The following is a 13829-nucleotide window of genomic DNA, read 5'->3' on the forward strand; positions in this document are numbered from 1 at the left end:
GGCATGACTAATATGTACAGGCTAAAATAATATGATAAAAGTGCAGTGGTGAGTTGCAGAGGTAGTTTTTACATTAAAACAAATAGTAGTTAAATAATACAAAAAAAAAAAAGTGTATTATTTAAAGGTGCTGTGAGGAGCTTTTGTTTTGTATCGATTCTGGCGCCCCCTTGTGGACAAAGTGATACCTCTTATCTCTTGTCCTATACATGCGAAAGTAGTGTTTTCAACAAAAGCCTCATCCTGTTGTGTTCAACAGTCACCTTTATCAGGCAATATGGTTATTTTCCATGAAAACAGTCAAATAAAGGCTGTTTCTGAAGCAAGATGTCCATCATCTGGTCTGACACCTACCCCCCCCCCAGGACAGTTTCAGGCATTAAAAATTACAACAGAGAAGGTGCCAGTGTTGCTGCTGATGGACTTGTTTGCTATTGAAAGTTATAATCCCATTTAGATTACTGTAATAGCATCATGTACGGCACATCATCCAAAGTCCTCCTCCATAAACTGCAATATATTCAAAACTCTGCTGCACGCCTCCTCACCTGCACCCGCTCCCGTGACCACATCACCCCCGTCCTCCAACATCTTCATTGGCTCCCCGTCCCATACCGCAAACAGTTTAAAATCCTCCTCCTCACCCACAAAGCCCTCCACCACCAGACCCCTTCCTACCTCACTGACCTCCTCCACCATCACACTCCTTCCCGTAACCTGCGCTCCTCACACGCCAACCTCCTGTCCCTACCTCACAGAACCAAGCACCGAACCTGGGGGGACAGAGCCTTCTCAGTAGCCGCCCCCACCCTCTGGAACTCACTCCCCTCCCATATACAAAACTGCTCTGACCCTCCAGCTTTCAAATCTCTTTTAAAAACTTACCTTTTTAAGTTAGCTTTTCATTTGTGATTGTACTGTTGTGTTGTTTTGTTTGATCTGTGTTATTTGTTATTTGTTTTTTTTTGCTTGTATTGATTTTAACAAATGTACAGTGTCTTTGAGTTTTTGAAAAGCGCTATATAAATAAAATGTATTATTATTATTATTATTATTATTATTATTATTATTATTATTGTAAAGAGGCATCAGTATCATTTTCAGTCTGTTTCTCAGCCAGTTCCAAACTCCTCACAGGACCTTAAAGTACTATTTTTTTAAGGTGTGTCCAAACGTTTGACTGGTAGTGTAGGTGAACCATAGTGTTGTTATGAGCGACACAGCCTGGTCTGTAGTTTGGAAATATTTAATAAGTGCGTCACTTTAGTCACCTCGCAACTTTCACAACGTCATTTCTCGAGAAACCCTCAGACATCGCGTTAAGTTTCTATTTTGCTGCTCTCCACGCCTCCTTTGAGATTGACAAGCATGCGTACCAACTGCGCGTGCTGGTCTGAGCCCAGGTTAACCAATGGGCTGTTGGCTCGGCGCTCTTTCGGAAGCTGTGTTTCCTTTGTCGGACATTCCGGCTCTTGGCACCATTTGGAAAGCAGGTAAAGGAGTCCGAATGGTGCCCATGGTCGGCTTCAGAACAACATATTGGGAGGGAAAAGCGGATATCCAATGAAACAGAGACAAGGGAGAAAGGAAATAACATTCACACGCCTACAGTGTATTGGTAGTTGTTTACTGTGTGAAACGTCCGACAGGATCCGCAGCTATCTTTTAACTCCAGAATCAGTAACATTAGCTTGCAATGCACCTGTCTCAGATTACCTGTAAACTTATTTAAAGGTATTTGTAAGTGTACTGGCAGAATAAAGCAAGGTGGGTAATATGTGTTATTATTGATTTTCGAGGCATGCCTACACTGACTTTTTCGAAGGGCTATACATTTCAGACTCAACCTCCATTAGCTTTTTATTAAATCACTTCCTCTTAGATACAGCGACCATAGATGTCATTTAGTAAGCTCGTTATTAGCATTTACAGACCATATTTGCTTTAGAGTTTGCACTTTGCTCTGCTGATTGTTGATAAGATACTTGAGTAAACCCTTCTCTTTTATCACATATTGGCACTGTCTCTTAGTACAGAGATTTGAAATTACTTTTGAACAGACACAACGCGTGCACATTTTGTAATATGTGGTTTATTTATGTGCATGTTCACCGACCTCAGGATGGCGCAGTGGGAAAGACTTAGGCAGCTGCCTGCTGTGTACAGACAGCAGTTACATGAGCTCTATGACAGAGATGGCCTACCTATGGATGTTCGACACTACCTGTCGGCCTGGATAGAGAAGCAGGAATGGTAAGGCAGCTCCACCTCTGGTTCCCCCATGTATCTTTTTTTTTTTTACCACATTATGTATTTTTCAAGTACAGTTAATTCACCTGTTCACCAGATATCTGTTTGTATTATGTTTTGTTTTTTTGTCTCTAGGAAAAGAGCAGCAAGGGACCATGAATTAGCTGTGGTGCTTTTCCAGGTCCTGCTGGAGAATTTGGATATCCAACAGAGCCGGTTTGTTCAGGAGGAGTCATTCTTACTGCAGCACAACATTAGACGCTATAAGCAGAACTTCCTGGTTAGTATTTGCAGGATTAATGGAGGAAAAAAAGCCCTTTGTGTCATCCTAGTTCCAAATATGACTACATAAACACTGTTAATAGAAAGGAAAAGATTATTAGTTGCCCTATCTTCTTGTTTGTATGGCCAGTTTTTAATGCAAAATAGCTTAGAGTGTTTTTAAGTTTTACATTATTTTTCTCCTATCTGTGCTAAGAATTAGTTTTGTCCCTTTTTATCCATCTGACCCCTCTCCCCTGACAGGCTTACCTAGATGATCCAACAGTCCTGGCTAACACAATCCTGTGGTTTCTTGAAAAAGAAAAGGAAATCCTTGACATTGCTGACCTGCCTGATAAGGTTAGAGTAATATAATGCTACTGATATTTAGGAAGGAGACATCCTGCAGCTCATCTGTCATTTTAATGAGAACAGCATGCAAGTGAAATGTTACATTGTTACTAAAAAGGCACCAACCAACCAAACTTCTACTTTCCCCCAGGTTCAGATTTTGCAAGTAGAGCAGGAACCAATGGAGACAAGCAGCCAGCAGGAACTTGAACGTAAAATGGCCGGCCTCAGAAATGACATGCAGGCAAGGATTATGTTGCTTTATGCTATTATGTTGATCTTTCTGTAGCCAAACTTATTACTGTCCAATTTATTATTATTGTCATTTTCCTCTGGATACAGTGTATGGAACATACTATGTTATGTTTGGAGGAGCAGCAAGACGAGTTTGATTTTAAGTATAAAACCTACAAGATGGAAGGTAAGATTTTCAAAATGCTCTGGTGTAATTTCCACACTCTGATGATATTCTCTGAGGATGAGTAATAAAGTGACATATACTTAATTATGTTTTTTATGTTTTTCTGTCTCATATGGAAACATTGATCCCACTGTGGAAACCATCATGCAGCTGTGGTCGATGAGGCTGTGAAGAACGAAAGAGTTAAAATTTTTCAGGTTCTTATCAACAAAGTGAACGAATCCAGAAAGGTAGGGGGTTAATTAAATTTTTCATAACCACTTATATCTTTTCAGGTCTATTATTTTCCTAATTTCTTTTCCATGCTTCTCATTCTTAGAGCACTCTTTGTGATCTGACTAAACTCCTGGATAGGAGTGAAGACCTGCTTGTCCTGCTATTGAACAAGGAGCTGATGGAATGGCAGAGGAGGCAGCAGATAGCCTGTATTGGTGCTCCAGACAATATATGTCTGGACCAGCTAGAGAAGTGGTATATCAACTGTTTTAACTTCCCCCCACATTAGCATTAATCATTGGCATTTACTGTAACAGTTGTATCAATAATCTCTCTTTATATTCTCTCTATATTCCAAGAAATATAATTTTTCTGACTTTTTTCTTTTTGTTTTGTAGGTTTACCTGTGTTGCAGTGTGTCTGTTCCAGGTGCGTGAGTTTCTCAATAAGCTGGATGAGCTGGAAGGAAAACTGTCATATGATGGTGACCCTGTAAAGTCCCAAAAACCAGCACTGCGAAGAAAGACAGACACTCTTCTAAGGGATTTGGTGAAAAGGTAACCTTTTGGGGGAAACATGCACTCTCATAGTCTCCTAAGATATGATTGTTGGACCGCCTGACATTATTGTTTCCCTGTTTCTCCAAGTTCCTTTGTGGTTGAGACTCAGCCATCCATGCCACAGGGAAAGGGACCCCTGGTGCTCCGCACAAATGTTCAGTTCTCTGTCAAGACCAGGTCAGTGCACCACTTCAGGCAATCACTACAGTCCCCTGTATTTATCTGCATGTACCTAAGTACATGTTTGTTAAATCATCAAAATGCATACATTTGTCTGTTGTCCATACATTCTGACTTAAAAATTCCTAACCAAAAACACTGCTGTAAGTGTGATACCTATTTGTGGTAGGTATATTTTTTGAAATAATATGAGAATAGAAAGTAGAATAAAGATAATGTAATGCTTTTCCTTCAAGCCTCTTCTTTTAACCATTTTTCTGGAACATAACTTTAGCTTCTTATTACTTAAAGTTCTGATATTTTTCACCTGAATTGTTATTTTCAGACTTCTCGTCAAATTCCCTGAGCTGAACCACTCAATGAAAGTGAACGTGTGCATGGACAGGTTAGATTTCTCTGCTTTTGAAGTCACTTTCACTTCACACAAAGTGAAAGTGCAGCCTTCAGTTCTTGACTTCAAACATAAGAGGACAATGTTGTAATGCCGCTCTGTGGTAACTGTTCTGTTTTTCCCCTCTTTTTGAAAATAGAGAGGCTCCTCAGATCAAAGGGTGAGTTTTCAGTATGAATGTACAAGTGCAAACATATTTCAGCTTTTAAATCAAATTGTATTTCCAGGGGAAATTTATTGAACTTTCCCACTTTTATTTGACTAAAACTCATGTTTGTAGATATCGCCGTTTTAATGTTCTGGGGACGAAAACCAAAGCTTTGAACATGGCAGAGAGCCAGAGTGGAGGAATGGTTGCAGACTTCAGACATCTGGTGAGTGGTTATTATTTATAACGGAGACATATATGACACCTCAGGTAACTTGGATGTGAGGTCTCCTTCAGTCCAATGTTTGAATCATTTAGATGGTAGATCCTGTCACATGCTATCTGGTGTTACTGCAAAGTACATACTTGGGTAAAAAAATGAAATCAAAATAGTCACTCTTGAACCTCAGATTTTTGTTTCCCTTCATTTTTCTTTAGACTCTGAAGGAGCAGAAATCTGGAGGTGGCGGTAAAGGAGTCAGTGATGTGAGTTGACTCTGGGAACCCCAAAATAATTTTCTTTAATTTTACAGTAATTCAACTTTTACACACGCAAATAAATAAATCTATGTCCTTGTGTGTGTTTTGGTGTTGACAGATTTCTCTCAGTGTTACAGAGGAGCTGCACATCATCTACTTCAACACTGTCTTTGAGTATAAAGGCTTGTCAGTTGAGATGCAGGTAGAGTTTCTTCTTTTCTTGTCGTTAAATAGCTTGCTTTACATGACTTTTCATTTGTTCCTTTTAAAGAAAAGGAGTCCTAGATTGTTATGTTTTTGTTCCTTTAATCAAAGAAATATGACCAAAGTATAAAAATAATCCTCCCCTGGTACCAAACATAGGCCTCCTCCCTCCCCGTGGTCATCATCTCCAACTCCAGCCAGCAGCAAAGCGCCTGGGCATCTGTTCTCTGGTTCAACATGCTCAGTCTGAACACCAAGGTGAGCAATCCACACCACTAAAAAACGGTATCATACATTTGTTTGGCTTTGCAAGGTGCCGGAGATTAATTTGGATATAAACGTTAATGTGCGTCTGTTTCTCTAGGATGTCATGTTCTTGGCTAACAGTCCTGCAGCCACTTGGAAGCAGTTTGGAGAAATGTTGAGTTGGCAGTTTCTCTCTGCCACCAAACGTGGCCTGAATGATGCTCAGCTGGAGATGATTGCACACAGGCTCTTTGGTAAACTCTGCTGCTGTGCTCTGTTTCAGTTCAGTTCAGTTCTGTGAGTCAGACCAAGGTTACACCATTGTCTGATTCTTGCACAGGTTATTAAAATGCATGTTGTCATTGTAGACTGAATGACTTTACAGTTAATGATTAAACACTAGAAACATGGGGACAAATTCAACTCTGAAGTTGGTTCAGTTCTACCCAATCAAACCAACTTTTCCTTCAACATGTTTTCTTTAGCTTTCAAAAAATATCTTGATACAGTTTTTCTAAACTCTAGATTTAAAGGAAGACACATATGCATCATGTTAAAGAGGTGCCATTGTACAGTACATTTTCACGCTGACATCAATTTATGAAGATTATCACATAATTGCAATGTCAGTAAGTAAGATGTGCTTAATGTATTTCTTAATTTCTATCTCACAGGGAAACAGAAGAAATATGACCACTGCACAGTTGCTTGGTCAAAATTTAGCAAGGTAAGAAAATCCATGAAAATGTTTGCTAGCATTGTCAGGGGAATAATCCTCTCCTTAAAAATCTCAATTTTGTGACTCTTTGAATTTGTCTTTTAGCTTCACACTAAGTATGACAGTTTTGATTTGAGGTTAAATGTTTAGAGGTAACTTCTCTTATCAATATTTTATCTGGCAGCTTTCTCTGGAACAAATAGGATCATATTTACATTTGATTCACTGTGACTGAGCAAGATCATAAATAAATAAATAAATAATGTGGAAAAAAAGAGAGAACTTCACCTTCTATCCTGCTTCTATCTAACTTACTGTGTGATTTTCCTAAGCTTGTTGTTTATGAGAATACATTCTCAGTGTGTAATGTCAATCTTTTTAACCCTTTCTGTGACAGGAAAGTTCTCCCGACACTTTCTGGGTGTGGTTCGATGGCATCCTGGTGATGGTGAAAACCTACCTTGAGAACCTTTGGAGAGATGGGTATATTTTCTTAGCTAATTCTTAAATCAGTTAAGTGCAGAGCAATTCATTTAAAGCTTTTCTATTCTGGGGTAATGTGAGAAATATGAGATTTTTGTCTGTATCATAGCCTCATCATGGGTTTTGTGAGCAAAGGCAAAGAGAAGTCCCTCCTGAAGAAAAAAAAGAGAGGCACGTTCTTGTTGCGCTTCAGTGAAAGCGTCATTGGAGGAATTACCTTCTCTTGGGTAGACACCACCATGACCGGTGAGATATTTTGCTTCTTTCTGCTTCTAAAAATGTTTTGATGTTGTTAAAACATAAGCTTCCTGTCATTCTGTTTAACTCATTTTTCTTGATGAACTTTTATGTTCTCCATCTGTTTAAGGCGAGCCTGACGTAAAAACAGTCCAGCCCTTCACCAAAGTAGACCTTTCCCAGATCCCCTTCCAGGAAATCATCAGGAATTTCCAGATCTTTGAAGCTGAAAATGTTCCAGAAAGTCCTTTGCTTTACCTGTATCCTGACACACCAAGAAACGAGGCTTTCGGAAAATACTACTCAGAGAGGAGTGGAGGTAGGTTAATTATAAAAAAGTCAAAGTCAAGGTTAAAGTCAGTTCAAAATGATTGTTTTTTAAGATGAATAGGACAGAATGATCTCAACTAAAACCATTGTCTTTCAGATGACAGTCCGTACATAAAGTACATCAGGACCAAGCTGGTGTTTGTCTCAAAGGAGTAAGTATAACATTTTCCCTGGCTGATTTACAGTTCATTGTTTGTTTGAATGAATAACAAAAGTTCTCCTATTCTTCAAAATGTGCTATTTCTACATAAACATCCGCCTCATAGCAATTTTAAGCTAAGAAGCCGTGTGCCAGCGTCCTGTACATTGTCATGACACAACTGGTTGTAATGACTGTTTGTTATTGGTTATGTAGGAACACACTGGAGGCTAGGTCACCCATGCACTCTGACATGGCACAGGGTGAAGGCCTGGAGCCAGCGGGTGAGTCCTGGCTCTCCTTGCTGTCCCATCTCGCTGAAATCCTCATTAAACAAATCGCTGTCCCCCATCACTCAGCTCTGTGGTGCCCTCTGTGATTTGGCCTGGTGGTGTAGGGATGATTCTGTGTAGATTTCAAGAGACAACTATAAAATTCCACTCCTTACATTCTCTTGGGCTGTTGGCTACTTCTGCTGAGCATAACTCTTGACAGGTGTGCAAAGGGTGGGATTGAGCCAAGCTGTTACTAACGCATTGTTTTAATTTCACAGATTTTTGATTCTATCTTCTATGATTGAACACTTCACTTAGTGTTGTCATTGATATCACTTGACATCACTAAACATAACAGAACAAAGCTATCAAGTAAACACTACCACTCATGAAAGTAAATCATTTATTTTATTGTGATATTATGAAAGTTATTTATTGTAGAAAATAATTAGGAATAATGTTTGGTGGTAATAATAATAATAATAATAATAATAATTGTATTTGTAGAGCACCTTTCAAAACCAGGTTGCAAAGTGCTTTACATGGGCAGCAAAATAAAAAAGGCAGATCATAAAAACACACAAGTCAAGATAAAGAAATAAAACATATTTTGAAAGACATACAATTACCCTAGAAGAACACTAAAAGAATAAAATTCTTCTAAAATATATTTCTTACAATTAAAATTTAAATCTCTTATAAAGACATACCTAAAAAAAAATATGTGGGATTTTTTTCTGTTTCAATACTGTAGTGTATTTTGTGGATGGCCTTAGAGCTGAATATCAGGAACCAGATGTTTAAGATAAGAGTCAAATGGTTGGAATATAATCTCTGAGCCATCTATTTAAAGTGCTGAGTAGCCAGGCTTTAACTCCTGGCCAGCCCTGTTGCACGAGCTGTCCACAAACAGTCATATCAGTTGCCAGTAGAAGCACAGCACTTCAATCGGAATGCAGCTTCACACAACATTCCACGTTGCATTCCATGCAGTTGTACTGTATGCGGATACTTCTACCATTTAGGTTAAAGCTGGGGTTGGTAATCAGATTTAGATACACTTTTTGTCATACTGGTTAAAATTATCTTTATGTCCTGATGGTAATCATTACATGATGTGTTCCTAAAAAAGAGTGAAAAAAAACTGCTATCTACAGCCGGAGTAAACCTGGGAAAACACTAACCAATCACCGTGTTTTGGCTCTCCAAATTTTAAACCAATCAAATCCCGTCCAGCCGTTCTGCCCTCCTCCTGCGCGTACATTTCCCCGGCGTGCACTCCTCCTCGTCCCCGTCTCCTGCCTCTACTTCCCCTGACTCTATTTACTGCCCCTCTCGCTCGTCCTCGGGCCTGTCCCCTCTGACCCGATGAGGTGCTTTGCTCAGGACTGTAGTCCGGATCAGAGTCTAAAAAGCTCTCACCAACAAGCAGAATAATTAATGACGTTCAGTAAGTCCTACAGAAAATATATATTTATTGTAGCGTCCGTCCGGACGCTGTAGTGATGACGAGCCGATTCGTGAACACGTTGAGTTTTAATAACCGGTCACTGTCGGCCGTGATCACGCCAACCAACAAAGCAACAATCAATGTTTGAATGAATGAAAAACTTCTCCTCTCCCCCACTCGCACACTCTACACCTCTCCTGATGCCTTCACTGACCGTCAACACTGTAGGAATTAAGAACATCTACACTGAACAGGTTTAACACACAGTAGAGTTGTTACAGTATTATATGTGTTATAGCTTTTCTCCTGATATTGTGTCACCAGTACAACTGGATAATGCTAGCATGATAGTTGTGAGTACTAACAGCAGCCATGTTTGTTTGTGTTTTTAATTTTCACTATGATAATGTTTTGGTGAGGACCGGTTTTGAGTCAGTCACGATCATATGGTCGAGAATCCGCGGCGCTCGTGCATGTGAGCGGGGGGGGGGCGTCGTTTTGGAGGAGCTCCGAGGGAGGAGGGGAGGGGTTAGACGGAGTCATGAGGAAAAGCTACATTCAAATTCATGCTGGTTTTCCGAGACTACCAACCCTAGCTTTAAAGTAAAATCAATTTGATTGTTAAATAAAATCACCTACCAGTACCCTGAAAACTCTGATTGTACTTTTGTGGTCAAATCCATACATAACTCAAACTTTAAACTACAAATTGTCAACATGTTGACAAAGAATTAGTCGTCCATGTATTGACAAGGGAGCTTTAGTTGTACTGATTGCCAGACCACAACATTACATCTAATCCATAGAAACAAGTTTATTATTGTTCGTTCAATTTGACTCTGCCAGAAAGCTAATAAAATACAAATAGTTTTCACATTGTAAGTTAAGTATTAAGAATTATAAAAGGAATAAGTACCAAACTTAGACTTCTCACATTTTCAGTGCCTTAACCAGCAGCAAAATAAGATAAACACAGCAGGAAAAAAGGTGTGTTACTAGAAAAATGTAATCAAACCCGACTGTTCTATTTGTTCCCACTGCCTCAGCTCCATCTGCGCTTGTCTTTCCTCTTTTGAGTTGCATGACACATCTTGGTGATCCTCTCATTTCCCTTAGTTAAATATATATATAAAAAAAGAAACAATGCAGCCATGACAGCAGAAACAACATTTTTCTCATCCCTCTATTCTTTCCTTGTAGAACCAACCGAAGACCTCCATCCACTGATTTCACATATGGACACCTATCAACCTGATCCCATGCTGTCTGGCCTGGGGTCAGTCCAAGAGGAAGATTTGCTGATGTATCTCAACAACCCCAATATTTTTGAGGACGCTGACATCTTACAAGAGGAGCCTGATTTACCTCTTCACGAATTGCACTGCCTGTCATCACAATCTATCTTCCAATGAGTCTTTTCCGTGTATATTTACCCAAACCACAATCATGTTTTACCAGTTTTACTTTTAGACACTTTCATTCCAATATTGATTACACAAACTTGTTGCTCTCGTAGAAACAATACTTACCTTTGAATACTGTTTAAATTAGATGTACTTGGCCGGCCCCTGTGCAAATCCTAATACTGAAGAATACCTTTCCCTATCAAAATTTGAGTGCACTTTGAAATTACTGGAAAAATACTTTATTCTTTTATACATGTATACTTATTTTAAAAATGAATCACTGTGACAATTCCATGACAGAGAAGAGTCATTATAAAATTAACTTGACTTATGCACTCAAAAAGTATTGCAGGCACCTCACCTGACCCCTCTGGTATCATCCATCATGAGCTCATCTGTAAAATTAATTTTGGGGCTGTTTGTAGAGAAAACATCAAATGAACAGCTGGTGTAAAAAAGATGTGTTAGGAGATACTCAAGAGAATGTGAATCAGGCTGCACTTATTTTACAAGTAGATATTTACTGATGTTTGTCCCTTTGTGGTTGTTATGCTGCCATACAACAACTTGTGAAGAACTACTGAAAGCACTTGTTTCTTCTAATGTCTATGTTAACCTGCTCATTTACAATAAAATATTCTAAAAAAAGTTTCACAGGTGAACATATGCTTGTCCCAATTTACATCAGTTGTTAAGTGTTCTACATTATCAAGTTTGAGATCATTATTTCAAGGATTGATCATATGCGCGAATGTAGGATGCAGATTAAAGCACAGATCAGTCTTTGGCTCAAAGCTTAAATGGTACGTTGGACCTTATTAATAATAATAATAATAATAATACATTTTATTTAAAGGCGCCTTTCTCGGCACTCAAGGACACCGCACAGATAGAAATATATACATACACGAATTCACATTAAAGGAAACAAAATCAGAGTCAGAAATGAAAACAATATAAACTAACAAGGGATGAGAAAAAAATAGAAACAATAACAAAATGACAGTGCAATTGGAGTCAGACGGAGTAAGCGGTTTTGAACAGATATGTTTTGAGTTGTGATTTGAAATGGGGGAAAGAATCTGTGTTTCTGAGTTGAGGTGGCAATGAGTTCCAGAGACGGGGAGCAGAGTGGCTGTGGTAAGAATATGAGTCTGATGTGTTGTAGTCAAGTCATCTTGAGTCTCCAGTCCTCAGCGTTCAAGTCTGAGTCTTCTCGATGATATGTCTAACATGTTGCGTTGCTCTTGCTTGCAATTACTGTAAAATCTTAGAAAGCATGATTCACATCCTCTCTATCTTGGCAGTGACTGTTGCTGGACAAGACAGCACATGCAGGCAGTGGCGCCGTATAGGGGGGAAAAGTTAGGATGATTCTAAGGGCCCATGACTGACAGGGGGCCCGAAAATAATAATACTTAAAAAAATAAATCATAATTAATATTTTATTCAGAATAAAGTCATTAAAAAACGGTCCCGTTTTCTTCATGAAATGTATATCAGAGATCTCTACTTTATTTGGCCAAATTCATATTAATCCCCCCCAAAAGAGGGTCTGTGGGAATCTCTTTTTTCTCTCTACCTGTAAAATTACAAAAGCCTATAAAAACAAAGCTATAGCTAAGCTATATAAGCTACAGCCTATAGTCTGTTTTGGATGCTGGGCAGGTTGAAGCATTGAGTGATTTAGTCTGTTTTAATGTCATGTCTGGGTCGATTGGATCCTGGAGATGTGGTTATAGCAGTTGCACAGGGTTCTTGTGGCCTTTGGTGATGGGGCCCAATGTGATATTACCCTGCATGCAGGTGAATACATATGCCAGCCCAGAGGTAAGGATGGAATTAATAAGTATGTCTCAATGGCAAACTAGCTGTAATTACATCAATGCTCAAAAAGAAATGCTGTACATTTAACAGGTAGTTTACATGAGGAAAACAGAGACCAAAGAAAAAAAAAAGATAGGCTTCACCATTTGTAATTTTGCAGATATCTGGGTTATAGTGGTATTACAGTTTTTCCCAATTGTTTACACACAATTACTGGTACTTGAGACACAATGACCACAACATGTAACCCATACACCAACCCCCTGAACCAATCCTGCTAAACTATAAGCACAATTCCTATTTTACACTCAAATTGCAGTTCTAAAATGCACTTTTTTCAAAACACTACACACAATTCTCTGCATTTGGCACAAAATTCATGAAGCAAATCTCTTGTTTTCACAAGGAACACACTGTCATTCAAAATCTGAAGTTAAATGCCCTACTATGCACACTGACTCATCACATGGGGAAACACCTGTCACACGGTTTTACAATTAGCAATCAGAGCTATGTTTCCGTCCACTGCTTGGCCAGGGAAAAACATTGCTTGTGATGTGGATGAGGTGCTGTGGCCAGACCGAAACAGAAGAGACGATGCAGCATCGTTTGTTTTTTTTACTGTAACTGCATACAGTAAATTATTCTGTTTTTGTGTGTGTAGAACACTGTATGTGCACCTTTGTGTTGGTTGGGATGAACACTGTATACATTGTTTTTTGGGAAAAATGAAATATATTTGTGACCGTGTTTGTGTGTTTAGAGTATAAAAACAATATTCTAGAATATTTTACAACACACTTATGTATGTACTGTCTGCAGTAAGTGTAACGCTGAACAAAAACAGGCCTAAGTCATTATGATGAATGGAGAAGAAGTGTTCTACATTCATCAGAGTGTTTTGCATTGAGCACATCAGTGTTCAACTGGTTCTTATAAATGTGTATTCATATGGTGATTTGTGTGTGTCATTTGAAAACAAAATACCATTTTGGGAAGAAATAAAATTGTTTTGAATGTAAAGTTTTATTTTGCAGGATAACTGAGGGGTTTTGCCCATTGTGTGTGTGATTTTTACATTTTTGTGTAGAGTTCTGAGAGTATGAGGCATGCTTTCAGAAAATGTGTGTAAACAATCGATAAAACTGTAATAAAATGACAGACCATGACAGTGTCAGTTCAGGGCTTCACCAGTGGGCTCACTATCTGCTTTAACAACCAGCTTACTGTACATCATTCCTTACATTCTATTAAAC

The 13829-nt window shown here is 38.8% G+C and overlaps 1 protein-coding gene across 2 annotated transcripts; it reads left to right on the forward strand.

The window, feature by feature from the left end:
• The first annotated feature begins 1554 nt into the window (after window positions 1–1554).
• stat2 (signal transducer and activator of transcription 2) lies at window positions 1555–11408 on the forward strand. Of its 2 annotated transcripts, XM_034688325.1 has the most exons (24): window positions 1560–1767; window positions 2122–2253; window positions 2386–2530; window positions 2776–2871; window positions 3014–3106; window positions 3205–3283; window positions 3434–3513; window positions 3603–3754; window positions 3898–4056; window positions 4147–4236; window positions 4565–4624; window positions 4770–4790; window positions 4911–5004; window positions 5217–5264; window positions 5377–5460; window positions 5622–5720; window positions 5827–5962; window positions 6383–6435; window positions 6824–6909; window positions 7019–7155; window positions 7277–7465; window positions 7574–7628; window positions 7832–7899; window positions 10541–11408. In XM_034688325.1, the coding sequence occupies exons 2-24, from the start codon at window positions 2123–2125 to the stop codon at window positions 10750–10752; spliced, it is 2367 nt and encodes a 788-aa protein (XP_034544216.1). In that variant the 5' UTR covers window positions 1560–1767; window position 2122; the 3' UTR covers window positions 10753–11408. The 2 variants fall into 2 exon arrangements, with proteins under 2 accessions (XP_034544224.1, XP_034544216.1); XM_034688333.1 differs by lacking the exon at window positions 7832–7899 and having other exon boundaries at window positions 1555–1767.
• Window positions 11409–13829: the final 2421 nt, after the last annotated feature.

The sequence above is a fragment of the Notolabrus celidotus genome, chromosome 1 (assembly GCF_009762535.1).
Source record: "Notolabrus celidotus isolate fNotCel1 chromosome 1, fNotCel1.pri, whole genome shotgun sequence".
Lineage (NCBI taxonomy): Eukaryota > Metazoa > Chordata > Actinopteri > Labriformes > Labridae > Notolabrus > Notolabrus celidotus.